This window comes from Oncorhynchus nerka, linkage group LG10 (assembly GCF_034236695.1).
Source record: "Oncorhynchus nerka isolate Pitt River linkage group LG10, Oner_Uvic_2.0, whole genome shotgun sequence".
NCBI lineage: Eukaryota > Metazoa > Chordata > Actinopteri > Salmoniformes > Salmonidae > Oncorhynchus > Oncorhynchus nerka.
Genome location: NC_088405.1, coordinates 91,409,106 through 91,424,075, shown reverse-complemented (window position 1 = coordinate 91,424,075; position 14,970 = coordinate 91,409,106). Strand labels below are relative to the sequence as shown.

The 14,970-nt window shown below is 42.7% G+C and overlaps 1 protein-coding gene across 1 annotated transcript; it reads right to left on the bottom strand.

The window, feature by feature from the left end:
- Window positions 1-452: 452 nt before the first annotated feature.
- Window positions 453-13,502, bottom strand: fam53c (family with sequence similarity 53 member C). Its single transcript, XM_029671658.2, is given in 7 exon segments — window positions 453-1,662; window positions 1,664-1,713; window positions 2,710-3,554; window positions 9,673-9,730; window positions 9,899-10,148; window positions 10,507-10,614; window positions 13,171-13,502. Coding segments are annotated over 5 exon segments (1,251 nt in total). The 5' UTR covers window positions 9,974-10,148; window positions 10,507-10,614; window positions 13,171-13,502; the 3' UTR covers window positions 453-1,439.
- Window positions 13,503-14,970: the final 1,468 nt, after the last annotated feature.

Here is a 14,970-nt window from a genome sequence, read left to right as displayed (position 1 = left end):
TATTGTACAATAATAATAATAATAACTACAGTACCAGTGATCTGAGTGGAGGACAGTCACATGACAAGTCCGAGTGGACAGTGCTAAAGCATTATGCATTTTAGTCATTTAGCAGAGGCTCTTATCCACGATATACAGCACAGATGTTTCACCTAGTCGGCTAGGGAATTCAAACCAGCGACCTTTCAGTTATTAGCCCAACGCTCCAACCCACTAAACTACCTGCCTTCCTATTCTCTGTACTGTGGAGAGTGGGATGGGGGCCACTCATTTATGGTGGATGAGGACCGATACCTGACATACATGCTTGAGATCAAAGGGAATATGATATATAAATGTGCTTAAAATAAGTACAAGTAAAATGGTAAAGACTAGATCACATGCAGTTGAAAAGCCCTTCCCCGTACTCTTTTCAAAAAAGCTCAGACTCTTTGTTTCCTTTCCTTGTAAAATAATTTCCAATAAACTTTATTTATACACAAACTGAGTTTGAAATCACCATATTTTTTAACACATACAATAAAAAACATCTCTAAAAGACAGCAATGGCCTTCCCCAGGTCTGTCAGCTACCAGCTTTACACAGAACTTGTTTTCAACAAAATGATCGCTGTATAATACAATATTACAATGTGCCCTCAGTGGTTGCTTCCCATTTTTAGGTTTTTGTTTAACTTGTCAAACACAGTGCATTCATTATTATCAATGTCTATACATCTCTATATTCAGAGGACGAGTCCTAGAGATAAGAAATATTAAGAAAACAGCAGAAAATAAATAACAAAAGGACTAATATCAACTGCTACACAATTCATTTCATTTTCAGAGTAGTATTTTTTTTTGTTTACAGAAAAAAAGTTGTTCTTAAGGCTTATGCTGAATCATGTGGATTGTTTACCAGGAAATATAAGGACCGCAGGAATAAAACTGCAATGACACACTGCCCTTCTGCATCAAACTTAACAAAACACAGATATTCAATTCATCACCATCATTCAAGAAAGTCTATTCTTACTACTGTACCGAAAAAGACAATGGAGAGGAAAGTCATGTAAAAGAAAGCAAGTGACCAGAAGGTTGTTAGTCTTCTAACATTCCATCCTAGTCTGTTTGAGGGCGCATTAAGAAGCCATTCAACACACACTACGGGAATAGCTGGCATCTCCAGCATTCAGATTATTCACAAGAATGTTTCAGCAACTGGTTCTGGAATGTACTCTGATGGAAAGACCGCATCCATGGCTACCTGCATGAATTGTTCTTATTGGTAGTAGGCAATTCATGACTGTTGTCAATGAGATTATATATATACACCCAAGCTCATCCCATGAGAGAGAAGTCGTGTTCCTGAGAGCCCTGCTGATGAAAGCGGAGCAGGGCTGGGGTGGAGTGTTGAATGCTGGGGCTAGAGGGGAAAAACAGTCTCCAATTAACAAGATTTTAATTTTCTTCAATTAGGCTCAAATCTAGTTCTGTACAATCCCTCTCAAAGACACTCGGCTGACACTCTTCTCGATCAGGGTCCTCCTCTTCCTCCCCCTCTTCACCCTCCTCATCACTCTCGCTTAGAGGTCCAATGCTCGTCCTTCCCAGCCCCTCTGCTGGTGAACATGACCCTCTGAAATCCCCCCAAAAAGGCTCAAGGCCCATGCAAACGTCCCCCAGAAGCCAGCCTCCCACGCTCCATACAACTCAAGGGGTCGGTACTGCGAGTCTGGAAAGACACAAATAGGAGATCAAACAAGGCCTTGTTTACACATTTTATCATGCCTCTAGAAATACAAGAGCAGTTTACATTCAGGACTCTATTTACAATAAAGAAATAGGTATATCAAATTAAACCAAGTTGATATAACTGGCTAGGAAGGGGAAAAAAAATTACCATCATACATAATATCTGTAATTCTTTTAACATGGGTGCCAAAGATAGTTTTTCAGTTAAAATGTGACAAACTGTAGAAACAAGGGTAATATGATACCACATCTCCCTGAAAATTAACTGTGATAGTATCGCCAAATTGAATATATTGGGCTGAACTGACAAATACTGTAGAGGTCTAAGCCTAGTCTCGTGTGCCCGACTCAAACTCTTCAAATGACTGTGGCTTTTGAAAGAGACTATTCCAAACTTAGCTAGAACACAACTGTTTTACATATACCACATGTACATGTTTAGCAGGAAATTAACAACTTCTTAGTGTAGTATTCTTCGTATTTTTTTTATGTAAGGGGGTGACTGGAAGCACTAACAAGGGAAGCCAGACTTTCTCAAAGACATTCAGCAGCTGCATGCAAAGTATATGCAAATAAATTCCAGAGTGAGTCTTGGTGTACAGTACAACAGTGAGCTGCCATTGAAACTCTGCCAATCACCCAAACTCAAGGGCTGAGCCTAAGGCATGGGGGGTAGAAGAAGAGACAACTGTGGCCTGGGACAATGGGTAACAAGAACAATTATAGGCAGGTGTGGTCTGGGTGACAGTTTTGACTCATGTATGTCTACTGATGTTATAAAAATTAATGGTCCATCTCACTGATGAATTGGAATGTTTCTTTGTTACAGTACGGTTAAACTGTGTAGTTTGACAAGCATAACAAGGATGCCTTTTAAGCCTTAACCTTCCTCTGGCTAGAAGATGGCATGTTCCACCAATCTACATACGGCAACCATTTCTATTCATTTGCTGACCCGCGGTTATCTTTTGTTTACCTGAGTCATCTTGGTGAAATCCAGTACTGGCCGGGCAAATGGTCTGTCTGGGTCACGCCGTCGCTTCAGGCCCGGTTTGAGAAGAAGCAGGTCGCAGGGCTGGGAGTGGCAGCGTGGGAGCTGAGGGGGGATGGCCCGGCGAAGAGAGGACGGGGTGCTGCAGGCAGAGGAGGGCGAAGCAGGCACAACTGGAGGGGGTGCTGCACGTTGGGGTGGAACTGGAGGCGGGGGCAGGAACTGAGCAGCAGCTTCTCTGATAAGGACAGGGGACAGCGAGAAGCGTCGCTGCGGAGGAGGGGGAGGGTGGAGCGGGGAGGGAGAGGATGAGCAGGACGACGGAGAGGGGAAGAAACAGCAGCAGGCGCCTCCTCCAGCAGTGTCACTTGGGTCCCATGGGAAATTCCAGGGCAGTGGGGAGTCAGGGGAGAGAGCAAGGCTAAAGAATGTGGGGCTTGAAGAGGAGTGTAGAGAGGAGTTTAGAGACGAGCTAGGAGCACGAAGCGGACAAGGCCCCCCCGCTCCCCCTCCACTGTGGCATTGGCGATTCACAGGTGTCCAGACCCTCGACGCGCTGGGCCGCCAGGTGTAACGGCAGCGTGAAAGGTCCTCTGGCACGGACAGTGAGCGACAGTGGCGTTTGGGGGGCGGCGGGGGGGGAGGGGGTGCACCGGGAAAAGACAGGTCCGTTACTGAGGTGCTTGGGACCAGGGGCCGGTGCAGGGCTTCCCCCTCTGGGAGGTGGGTTTCGGGGGAAACCAAAGGGACAGGGCCGGGGGGGAAACTGGAGCTCAGCACACCCTGCAGGCCAGGCTTGGAGGGAGGGCTGAACTGCCAATAACTGCTCTCTGTGAGGAGAAAGAAAGATGATACCATTAATACAAACTACCGTCAATATTAATTTAATTAAATTCTGAGAAAATGGACAAAAGGCAATTCATTCCTGATGCAATGTAGTTGCAGTTTGCTCTTGACAACAACCAACAGAGAGAAAAATGCAAAGCGGTATCACGATTCAACTTTTACACGGAGCTGGTATGCATTAAACACAGTGGACTTAGCCCTTTAAAAGGGACATTTCACCACTGGTCTTTCACTGTATATGTCCAATAATATGTTAAAAATAAAGAATTTCCAGGCCTCCCGAGTGGCGCAGTGGTCTGCGGCACTGCATCGCAGTGTTGCGGAGTCACTACCGACTGGGGTATCTGTATTCCAGTCATGCGAAATCCATAGGGCCTAGGGCCTAATGAATTTATTTCAATTGACTGATTTCCTTATATGAACTGTAACTCAGTAAAATCTTTGAAATTGTTGCATGTTGCATTTATATTTTTGTTCAGTGTGCAGTTGTTTATCTAAACCAAAATCTAGCTAGGTTTCATAATTCGCTGGCTAGACTTTTCAAAGCAAACTAATGTAATTAGCCAGCTGCTATCTGGCGATGTGATTTGTAACTTTGCAAGCTAACGTTAGCTAACGTAACCTAATGTAGCTACAGCCTATCGGACCATATCTAACCATTAGCTAGCTAACTATCTACTGCTGAGGCTAAAGGAACTGGCTTATGTGTTGTATTTACAGAGTCCGATCCCATCAACATCTGCAGCGGCATCAATATCAAGCTCAGCACCAGGACCTAGTGTAAGTCACCTTTGCTAAATTTGTTCCATGACTCCATGATGAGCAAATAAACACATTGGACCCAGTGGATGAAAGCTTTCAGCCAGGAACAAGCTCAAGCTCAACATCATCTGACGGGCGGCAGGGTAGCCTAGTGGTTGGAGCGTTGGACTAGTAACCGAAAGGTTGCAAGTTCAAATCCCCGAGCTGACAAGGTACAAATCTGTCGTTCTGCCCCTGAACAGGCAGTTAACCCACTGTTCCTAGGCCGTCATTGAAAATAAGAATTTGTTCTTAACTGACTTGCCTAGTAAAATAAAGGTTAAAAAAAATTAAAAATCTGACTCAGAAGAGGAAAAGAGTGCGCAGGGCTGGCAAGAGCCAAAGTGTACAGTCTATAAGTCCAAGGTCAAGGAGCTCATGAAGTTCTGCCAGACCAGCTGCCATTGCCCAACACAAGGTTCACCAGTTAATGAACATTCAGGACTGGAATGTTCAGCCAACACAACATCCATATTCAGTAAGACTGATGTTGTAGTATAATACAGAATGAAAAGTATGCTCACAACTGCATTGTGGTCTAGATATTGCTAGCTCTTGTACATATGTATATAATTGAGTTAAAACATTATTATTATTTTTGAGAATCTTATTTACAAGTGTACTGACAAGTGACTAAACAATTCCAGCTGCATCAGAAACCAAGCAAGTGTTGACTTCCAACTTCATGATGAATTTGTGATATTCATGTAATGTATTTGGAAGTAACTACAATAATCTTTAATGCGAAAACAAATGTAGGTAGTTGGTGTATCATTTACACTTTAATTTGTGGGCAAGTAAACATGTTTCAATAAAACAGATTAGTCAATGTAGCAAATAAGTAGACTTGGATTGGTCAAATAAGTAGACTTGGATTGGTCAAATAAGTAGACTTGGATTGGTCAAATAAGTAGACTTAGATTGTATTCAAAACCAAGTTTATTTTGTTCTGGAGACCAAGGTGAGTTTACACAGCAGTATGACATACACTGAGTGTACAAAACTTTTAAGAACACCTTCCTAATACTGAGTTTTGTATACTACAGTTTTAAAATGGGAATATTTACATATGGTGTGTTTGGTGGGTGCAATGAGGTGTTTGGAGTCACTTTGAAACAAGGGGAGATTGTTGTTATGGACTTTCCACATCTCGTCTAAAGACATCAATTTATTTGTATCCAACATACTGTCCATCGTGTGAGGGATTAATTGCTTTAATGGCCCCAACAACACACGCAGGCAAAGATATTCAGTGTTCTGTGCCTAGCTTCTCTCCACATAGAACTCCAAAAATAATCTGTAGGCCACCAAACTCTATTGTCTGTAAGATAATGACAAAAAAATGCCTTTCATGGGCAATCGTTGTGTTCTGTCTGTATTCCTACTGTAGCAACACGATGCAGAACATAACACATCTCACAACCACACATTAGCTAGCTAGCTACAACACACGGGTATAGTTACTCAAAAACAAATATGAATCATTCCTTTACTCTCCATCCAAATGAATTCCTTTACTCTTCGTCATCATCAAAACATTTCTCCAACTTTGATCCTAAAAAGATACAAAGAGGTTAGCTAGCTATGACAGACTACAGTACATTTTAGGTATAGCAAACACAGCTGACAAGCTCAACTTGCCTAGCTTGGCTTGTAGTGGTACTAGTAAGCCCCGTTACGGCCGAATCGATCACAAACTGAACAACACTGCTTCATTTGAAAAAAGAGCTTATATTGCTAGCTAGCTACCGACTAAAAACAACTTACTCATTTGTCATTTGCCCTTCTGGTCCAGCTGGTCTAGGCTGCCGCCACCAGATGATCTTGGAGGTTCTGAAGAACATCTCCAGCACAGCTCTATCCATATGTAAGACGAAACTTCGATGGTCTTGTCACAGACACACGATCCATTGGGTGTGCAGTGACCCTCTCCAGTAAGAACTGTCCGTGACCTAATTCGTTGCAGCACAGACATTCGTCTTCTGTCAGAAATTCTGTTTGTTTACAAGGATATGCTTCTTAGTAGAAACCTATTTGAAACAAGCCATTACACTTCGTTTTTATCATTCCATTATTATTATTATTATTATTACTATTCAGGTTATTACTTATAAATATGAATCAACAAATTAAGAAATGCCAGGTTGGTCGCATTTTCGTATTGACAACATTTAACTGAGTCAAAATAAAGAGATATGTTCTTGTCTGTTGGCTTTTCTGTATGTACATATTTTTTTTATACAGAACCTATTTTGATGCACAAAACCATTCAAACGAAGTATGATGGGTTTTTTACTTTTCCCTAAATATTCGTCACAAACACAGCTGCTGCGGTCATTCGATGGCATTGGCATATGTCCGTCAAAGAGAGAACGCCGTGTTGAGAGAAGTAATGTAGCCTAAGCTACTGAAAACACGCCTTTTACAAGATTACATAATGACAGGAGCGTTTCATTCTTATTAAAGAGATGGAGTCCAGACAGTTTCCTGAAGTAGCCTTTCTGAATGGACATACCAGCCATTTCTTTAGGTACACCACCCCGTTGAAGAAAATGGTTCGGTCCTACAGACAGTGAGTCATGTGGCTTGTTATATAAAGCAGGCAGACAGGCTTCGAGGAATTCAGTTCATATTCGATTGAATTTAGAATGGGCAAAACTAGAGACCTAAGCAACATTGAGCGTGTAATGATCGTCGGTGCCAGGCGTGCCGGATCTAGTATCTCAGTAAACGGACGGCCTCCTGGGCTTTTCACACACACACGACAGTGTCTAGGGTTTACCGAGAACGGAGCGACAAACACACATCCAGTCAGCGGAAGTCCTGTGGGTGAAAACAGCTCGTTGATGAGGTGGTAGGAGAACGAGCAAGCTAACAGACAAACAGACCAATAACACTGCAGTGAAAACAGTGGTGTGCAGAACGGCATCTCAGAACGCACAACTCGTCGGTCCTTGTCGCGAACGGGCTATTGCAGCAGACGACCACACCGGGTTCCACTCCTATCAGCTAAAAACAAGAAGAAGCGGCTCTAGTGGGAACGCGATCACTGTACAATTGAGGAGTGAAAAAACATTGCCTGGAACATAACAGCGAGTTCAGTTTACTTGAGTGGCCTGCACAGTCCATCCATCCAACCACCTCATCCCCATATTTGTTTTTCTGCTCTTTTGCACACCAGTATTTCTACTTGCACATCCTCATCTGCACATATATAACTCCAGTGTAAATAGCTCAATTGTAATTACTTCACCACTATTGGCCTTCACCACCAGGTCACAGTTGCAAATGAGAACTTGTTCTCAACTAGCCTACCTGGTTAAATAAAAGTTAAATAAAATTGCCTTACCTCCTTACTTCATGTGCACACACTGTATACAGATTTTTCTATTGTGTTATTGACTGTACATTTGTTTATTCCATGTGTAACTCTGTGTTGTTGTTTTTGTCGCACTGCTTTGCTTTATCTTGGCCAGGTCACAGTTGTAAATGAGAACTTGTTCTCGACTGGCCTACCTGGTTAAATAAAGGTGAAAAAAAAAAATATATATATATATATATATATTTAAGTCCCCAGACCTCAACCCAATAGAGTATCTTTGAGATGAGCCGGACTTGCTGTTCCCAGCATGAATGTAGCATCGTCCAATCTGCAGCCATCGTGTCAGCATGTACCAACATTCCTGTGGAACATTTGACACCTTGTAGAATGCCCCGAATAATTCAGGCTGTTCTGCAGGCAAAGGGGGGTTCGACCCGGTACTCGATGGTGTTCCTAATAAACTGTCCGGTGAGTGTATAGGCTAGAGAGAATCAGCGAACTCACACACCTCCGTAAATGCACCAATCAAAGTCACCAGCGTATGTCAGACCCAAAAATAACATATTAAAACACCTTCCTTTCCTGAAAGTAGGCTCTAAGATAATGAACTGACAAGGAAAGTACTGTTTGAAGGGGACAGCTATGCTATGCTATGAAGATGACATTGACAATCATACCAAATACAAGAATGTAGTGTATATAGCGATAGCTGACAAGTAGAGGCTTTGAGGAATCATCTCTGCCAACTGTAGTTTCTGTTTTTAGAAGATTTCCTTTGCATGATCTGCCTAAAGTACATGCATGCAATAGATCGCATAATGTGGTTTCCTGTTTGGGGTGTATATAAAACAAGGGGTCGTGGAGAAGGAAACCCTTCACTAGGCACCATAGTACTGTTGTTCAGTCTATTTAACTTTATTAGCAGTAGCCTTCTTTTTGAGAGGTGGAAAATAAACGTACCTCTAGCCCCCGTGCCTAGTGGGGCTGCCTCTCTCTCTCTCGCTCTCTCTAATAATGGCTTGAATAATGGGCTAGTCCAAGGAGTTTTCTAGGCAGAGACCATGGCGTGTTTTTTTATAGATGAGACAATGTCAGCTAGCATTCAGACCGTATGACTGTACACTCTCAGTAGCATTTTGGAGCTACGCTACTCCCCAGGAGAGGCATTGAGTAGGACAGCTAACGGGTTGTTTGATGAATGAACATCCCCTGATCAATCCATCCCTGCGTCTCATATTTTACATTACAAAATTACTGTGTTATTATTATGATATTACCGTGGTTATGATCAGCATATTTCAATGATGAATAGGCATACACCTTGCAAATCACCTCGTCATCCATATACCACTCTATTGAAGGACAAGGACATCTGTAAATTATCAAAAACATTGTGACATGTAATTTGGCTACTGGTCTATTGTGTCACAACATTTTGGTGCAAAATCATTTCCTAGGATAACTACATGAGCTAAAATGCTGAACATTTGTGCAATGTTTGCAGTGCCAGTACACTCAGTTGTATCGATTTCTATGCCACCAGTTTAGCGAGTGGTTCCCCCAGTGCTGTCACAGAGCAATTGACAGAAACCAACTGTTTTTCAAAACGTCTCTGCAAATTAACATCAAAAGTAGTCTTTTTTTTTTTTTTTAAACAAGGTGAAATTAGATTACTATTGGTTGTGAATAGGCTACTGGGTGGTTGTCCAGTTGTTTTCTAGTTAAACAAGGTGAAATTAGATTACTATTGGTTGTGAATAGGCTACTGGGTGGTTGTCCAGTTGTTTTCTAACAGTTGTTTGTCCTATTAAAATGTTTCATATACTCCTTTCAACAACCAATTCCCTTCTGTCATTTGGAATTCACCCCCATTACCCTGTCCTTGTGCCAACATGGCACAGCACAAAGCCAAAGTTACAAAGCGTAATGCAAGGCATTGCTGAATCACAGGCTAAGTGGCTATACTTGTACATACTCACCAGGCATCAATCCATCTGTAGGCCAGCAAATTCCTAGGTTGTTGGGGTCCAGCAGAGACTGGAAGACATACATGTTCATTTAGAGGAGCCACAGCACAGAAAATACCAATCAGAAACAAACTTGACAGCAGGGGACATAAACGGTCCTAAACATGAGGACTATATTACAGTCAAGACAAGGGCAGGCAAGCAGTCATAGGCTAACACAGAAGTGAAGAAACGTTACCACGTTGAGGGCCGTTTTGTGAGTGTTGCCGTCCAGAATATGTTCCCGCAGATGCTCGACGATCAGTGTGACCATGGCATGGTTGCGAGGAGTAGGGGAGGTGGGTGAGGTGGAGGGTTAGGGGGGGGCCCTCTGTGTTCGTCCGTCTGATTGAGAGTAGCCGAGCTATTCTGGCACCTCCAGTACTCCTCTGGGCCAGGTTGCCCTGCCCTGTCTCACTGGGGCATGTTCATCACTGTAGTCAGCTCACCTGAAGGGAGAAATCAGACACACAACAGGAGCCCTGTTACCACTTTTGTCTTCTCAACAGGAAAAGGCAGTGCAAGGGTCACCTTCATTAAACTCCAAAACAGGAGCAGGTGTTTAAAACGGTGGTGGTGCCTCTTAAATGGGAAATCTCTAAATGTTTTAGGACATTTTCATCATATTCTGTACAGTTTTTGCCATATTGACTTTGGTGACCCATCCCTTTCTCTGTCAAAAGTATCCAGACCTAGAAGATGGAGACTTTGAGATGCTCAACCACTGAACAACCCTTTAGGAAACATGCACATTAACATGTGTTCAGACACACACTATGTGAGTGCAGAAAGAATGGTGACAGGTACCTGGGGAAAGCATGCCTCAAGGTGCCTGCTGTTCAGGGCTGACCTGCCTGATGAAGCCACTCTGGGTTTCTTGAACAGTCCACGCTATCCGTAATCCCTGGGACGTCCCTAATCCCATTTGAAATTAAAATGTAAAATGGTTAAGGTAAGGGTTAAGGTTATGGACATCCCCTAGATTCCAGATAGCATTTATCACTACGCACATGTCCAACAACCAGAACATTTAACCAAAAACTAATATATCAACCAGTAACCTTAAAAGGATACTTTGGGATTTTGGCAATGAGGAAATGTATCTATTTCCCCAGAGTCAGATAAACTTGTGGATGCCATTTTTTATTTCTCTGTGTGCAGTTTGAAGAAAGTTAACTACAGCTAGCGCCATGACTGGAAGTATATGGCAATAGAGAGCAATAGTAATGACATCTTTTTGTAGGCACTAAATCCGCCATGGTTTGTTGAACAAAGTCTATGGAGAAAATTAATGGAGTTTATTTTATTTTTTGTTGTTGTTGATAAACACTGGAAATAAGGTCTGTGGTAAACAGGCTGAGGAGATCTTGTACGTTTTGTTCTACGATATAATCTTCATCAGCTAACGTCCCTTTCTGTGAATTTTGAAGCATGTATGTAATAAAGCACAACATAAAGCTCATAAAGGCTTCATAATTCACAAAGGTTATGTTAACTGACTAATATCTCATAGAACAAAACATATAAGATCTCATAAACCGGTGTTCAACGACAACAATAATGTCTGAGGTTATTACAAAACCCTATTCTTTCCCCATAGGAATGGCTGAACAAACCAGAGATAAATCATTCCTTATTTAGGACTACAAGCTGACGAGCTCAATGAACTGGAAGCCTGTGGTATCTGTTAGCATGCTAGTAGATACCCATAGACTTCCAGTCATTGCACTAGTAGATACCCATAGACTTCCAGACATTGCACTAGTAGATACCCATAGACTTCCAGACATTGCACTAGTAGATACCCATAGACTTCCAGACATTGCACTAGTAGATACCCATAGACTTCCAGACATTGCACTAGTAGATACCCATAGACTTCCAGACATTGCACTAGTAGATACCCATAGACTTCCAGACATTGCACTAGTAGATACCCATAGACTTCCAGACATTGCACTAGTAGATACCCATACACTTCCAGACATTGCACTAGTAGATACCCATACACTTCCAGACATTGCACTAGTAGATACCCATAGACTTCCAGACATTGCACTAGTAGATACCCATAGACTTCCAGTCATTGCACTAGTAGATACCTATAGACTTCCAGACATTGCGCTTACGCTAGTTATCATTGGCTCGCAAAACTTACTCTTACTTCATACTGGACACCAACATAAAAATGGTATCCACCTGACTCTGGAGAAGATAAACAAAGAGCCTCATTACCAGAGTCCGTAAGTATCCCTTTAATGGGGCGGCAGGGTAGCCTAGTGGTTAGAGCGTTGGACTAGTAACCGGAAGGTTGCGAGTTCAAAACCCCCGAGCTGACAAGGTACAAAACTGTCGTTCTGCCCCTGAACAGGCAGTTAACCTACTGTTCCTAGGCCGTCATTGAAAATAAGAATTTGTTCTTAACTGACTTGCCTGGTTAAATAAAGGTAAAATAAAAAATGATGGATATGTATATTTGAAAGGTATCAATAACTATACTGAGGTCCAATCTTGCTAATTATTTTTCTATTTATTATGGATCCCCATTAGCTGCTACCAATGCAGTAGCTACTCTTGAAGGCAATTAACTTATATACACAATGAAAAACATTACATTTCACAACACATTTAAGTGTGTACCCTAAGGCCACTGATTTACAACCACATATATACAACACAAATATGTACGTTTGTGTATGGTGCGTATGTTATCAAGCTTGTCATAATCTATCAATTGGCACGCTCTTCTGCATGATCAAATTGCCAATGTAGCAGATTGAGAAACAGCCAGTTTGAGAGGGGGGGGGGGGGGGGGCAATTTGGAAAACCAGAATGACGGCTACATAGGTGTAGCTGGTAGATAACACATTAACTGGCGCATTACAAACATATCCAGTGTGCAATAGTAGCTAGTCATTCACAATTATTATATCGTAGTTTTGAAGGTCGGTCTAAACCCATTCCCGTGATATTAAGCATTCTCATCGCTACATCAATAAAAAACTAACGTTAGCTATTCCGCTAACATTGGTAGCTAGTTGTTGATTTAACGTTTGGTCCACAACCAGCCCGCACTGTGACAATCTGATGCTATGGTAGCTAACTAGCCGGTCAGTTAACGCAAGCGCAAATCGTAATTTCTATGGCTAGCAAGCTAACGTTAGCTCAGCGTACGTCCATTTAACTGATTAGGCCGATTTAAAGACAAACACAAACATTAAAATCAACAAAGCTTGTTGGCCTTAAATTAGTCAATTACAATGACTCCCTCCCCACCATCTGATTCAATCCCTAGCTATCGAGGCTATTGCATGCATTTATTGCTACACCCTAGGACCTCTGCTGAGTCTAGGACGCGTGCTAGCAAAACACGGCCAAGCAGAATATAATGCAGTGAGCTATTTTTCTGATTAAACGGAGCTGGTATCAATAACTATTTGTAACAGCTACTTGATTTAATGTCGTTCTTACCTTGACCAAGAAGCCCACCGAACCTTAGGCCTTGCACACACGGGTTAAATACTGCTCATGAAGGATAAACCCAATTTGTAGCCTGTGCAGCTCCCGACTAGTCAGCCGCGCTAGTGTTCGGCTATGGGTCTCCGATGTATTGACCCATTAAAAAGCATAACATGTAACAGACCATTCGTCGATTCCAATATCTGGAACATAAAATATAATATGATCAGCGTGCCAAATATCTAAAGATATTATCTCTCTTTGAAAAATACATCGCCTACAAGCAATTCATCCAGTCGTCCATTTAAAAAAAAAACATTCACACGCCCGTAAGCCATTGGAATTCATAAATAACATTTACAGTTGGGGGTGGGGTGGGGGCAAGCAGTGAGTATTCAATAGTGCATACAAAAATATGTCAACATTAAAATAGCTCGGAATTGATGCTTTAAATAAAAAGCAAGCGCAAAATGTCATTCATGCTAGGAAATTGCAAAAATTGGACTGAACCGACAAAAATGTTTGGGACTTGTAGTTCGCTAAATCAGGATCAGTTGTTTACGTGACAAATTGATAAGACCTGACAGATATTGTCAGGGCCCAACATTGGAATAGATCACTTTTGATATTAGGCTTTCTGAGACGCACTGATCATCCCACAATACATTTGCGTCAAATTGGCGGGTATTGGTGTGGCAAGTAGAACAAAATTAAAGATTCACCCTAAGCGTATAGTGTCATCTTGTGGCTGCTTGGCGTAATGCAGTTAGTATGTTGAAGCCTTTTATTTTATTTATTTCACCAGGTAGGCTAGTTGAGAACAAGTTCTCATTTACAATTGCGACCTGGCCAAGATAAAGCAAAGCAGTTCGACACATACGACAGAGTTACACATAGAGTAAAACAAACATACAGTCAATAATACAGTATAAACAGTCTATATACGATTTGCTAAGGCAAACGACACCGCTGGTTCTGCTCACACTGCCCTACCCTGTGCTCTGACCTCTTTCTCCCCTCTCTCTCCAGATGAAATATCGCGTCTTGTGACGGCCGGCCGCCCAACAACCTGCCCGCTTGACCCTATCCCCTCCTCTCTTCTCCAGACCATTTCCGGAGACCTTCTCCCTTACCTCACCTCGCTCATCAACTCATCCCTGACCGCTGGCTACGTCCCTTCCGTCTTCAAGAGAGCGAGAGTTGCACCCCTTCTGAAAAAACCTACACTCGATCCCTCCGATGTCAACAACTACAGACCAGTATCCCTTCTTTCTTTTCTCTCCAAAACTCTTGAACGTGCCGTCCTTGGCCAGCTCTCCCGCTATCTCTCTCAGAATGACCTTCTTGATCCAAATCAGTCAGGTTTCAAGACTAGTCATTCAACTGAGACTGCTCTTCTCTGTATCACGGAGGCGCTCCGCACTGCTAAAGCTAACTCTCTCTCCTCTGCTCTCATCCTTCTAGACCTATCGGCTGCCTTCGATACTGTGAACCATCAGATCCTCCTCTCCACCCTCTCCGAGTTGGGCATCTCCGGCGCGGCCCACGCTTGGTTGCGTCCTACCTGACAGGTCGCTCCTACCAGGTGGCGTGGCGAGAATCCGTCTCCACACCACATGCTCTCACCACCGGTGTCCCCCAGGGCTCTGTTCTAGGCCCTCTCCTATTCTCGCTATACACCAAGTCACTTGGCTCTGTCATAACCTCACATGGTCTCTCCTATCATTGCTATGCAGACGACACACAATTAATCTTCTCCTTTCCCCCTTCTGATGACCAGGTGGCGAATCGCATCTCTGCATGTCTGGCAGA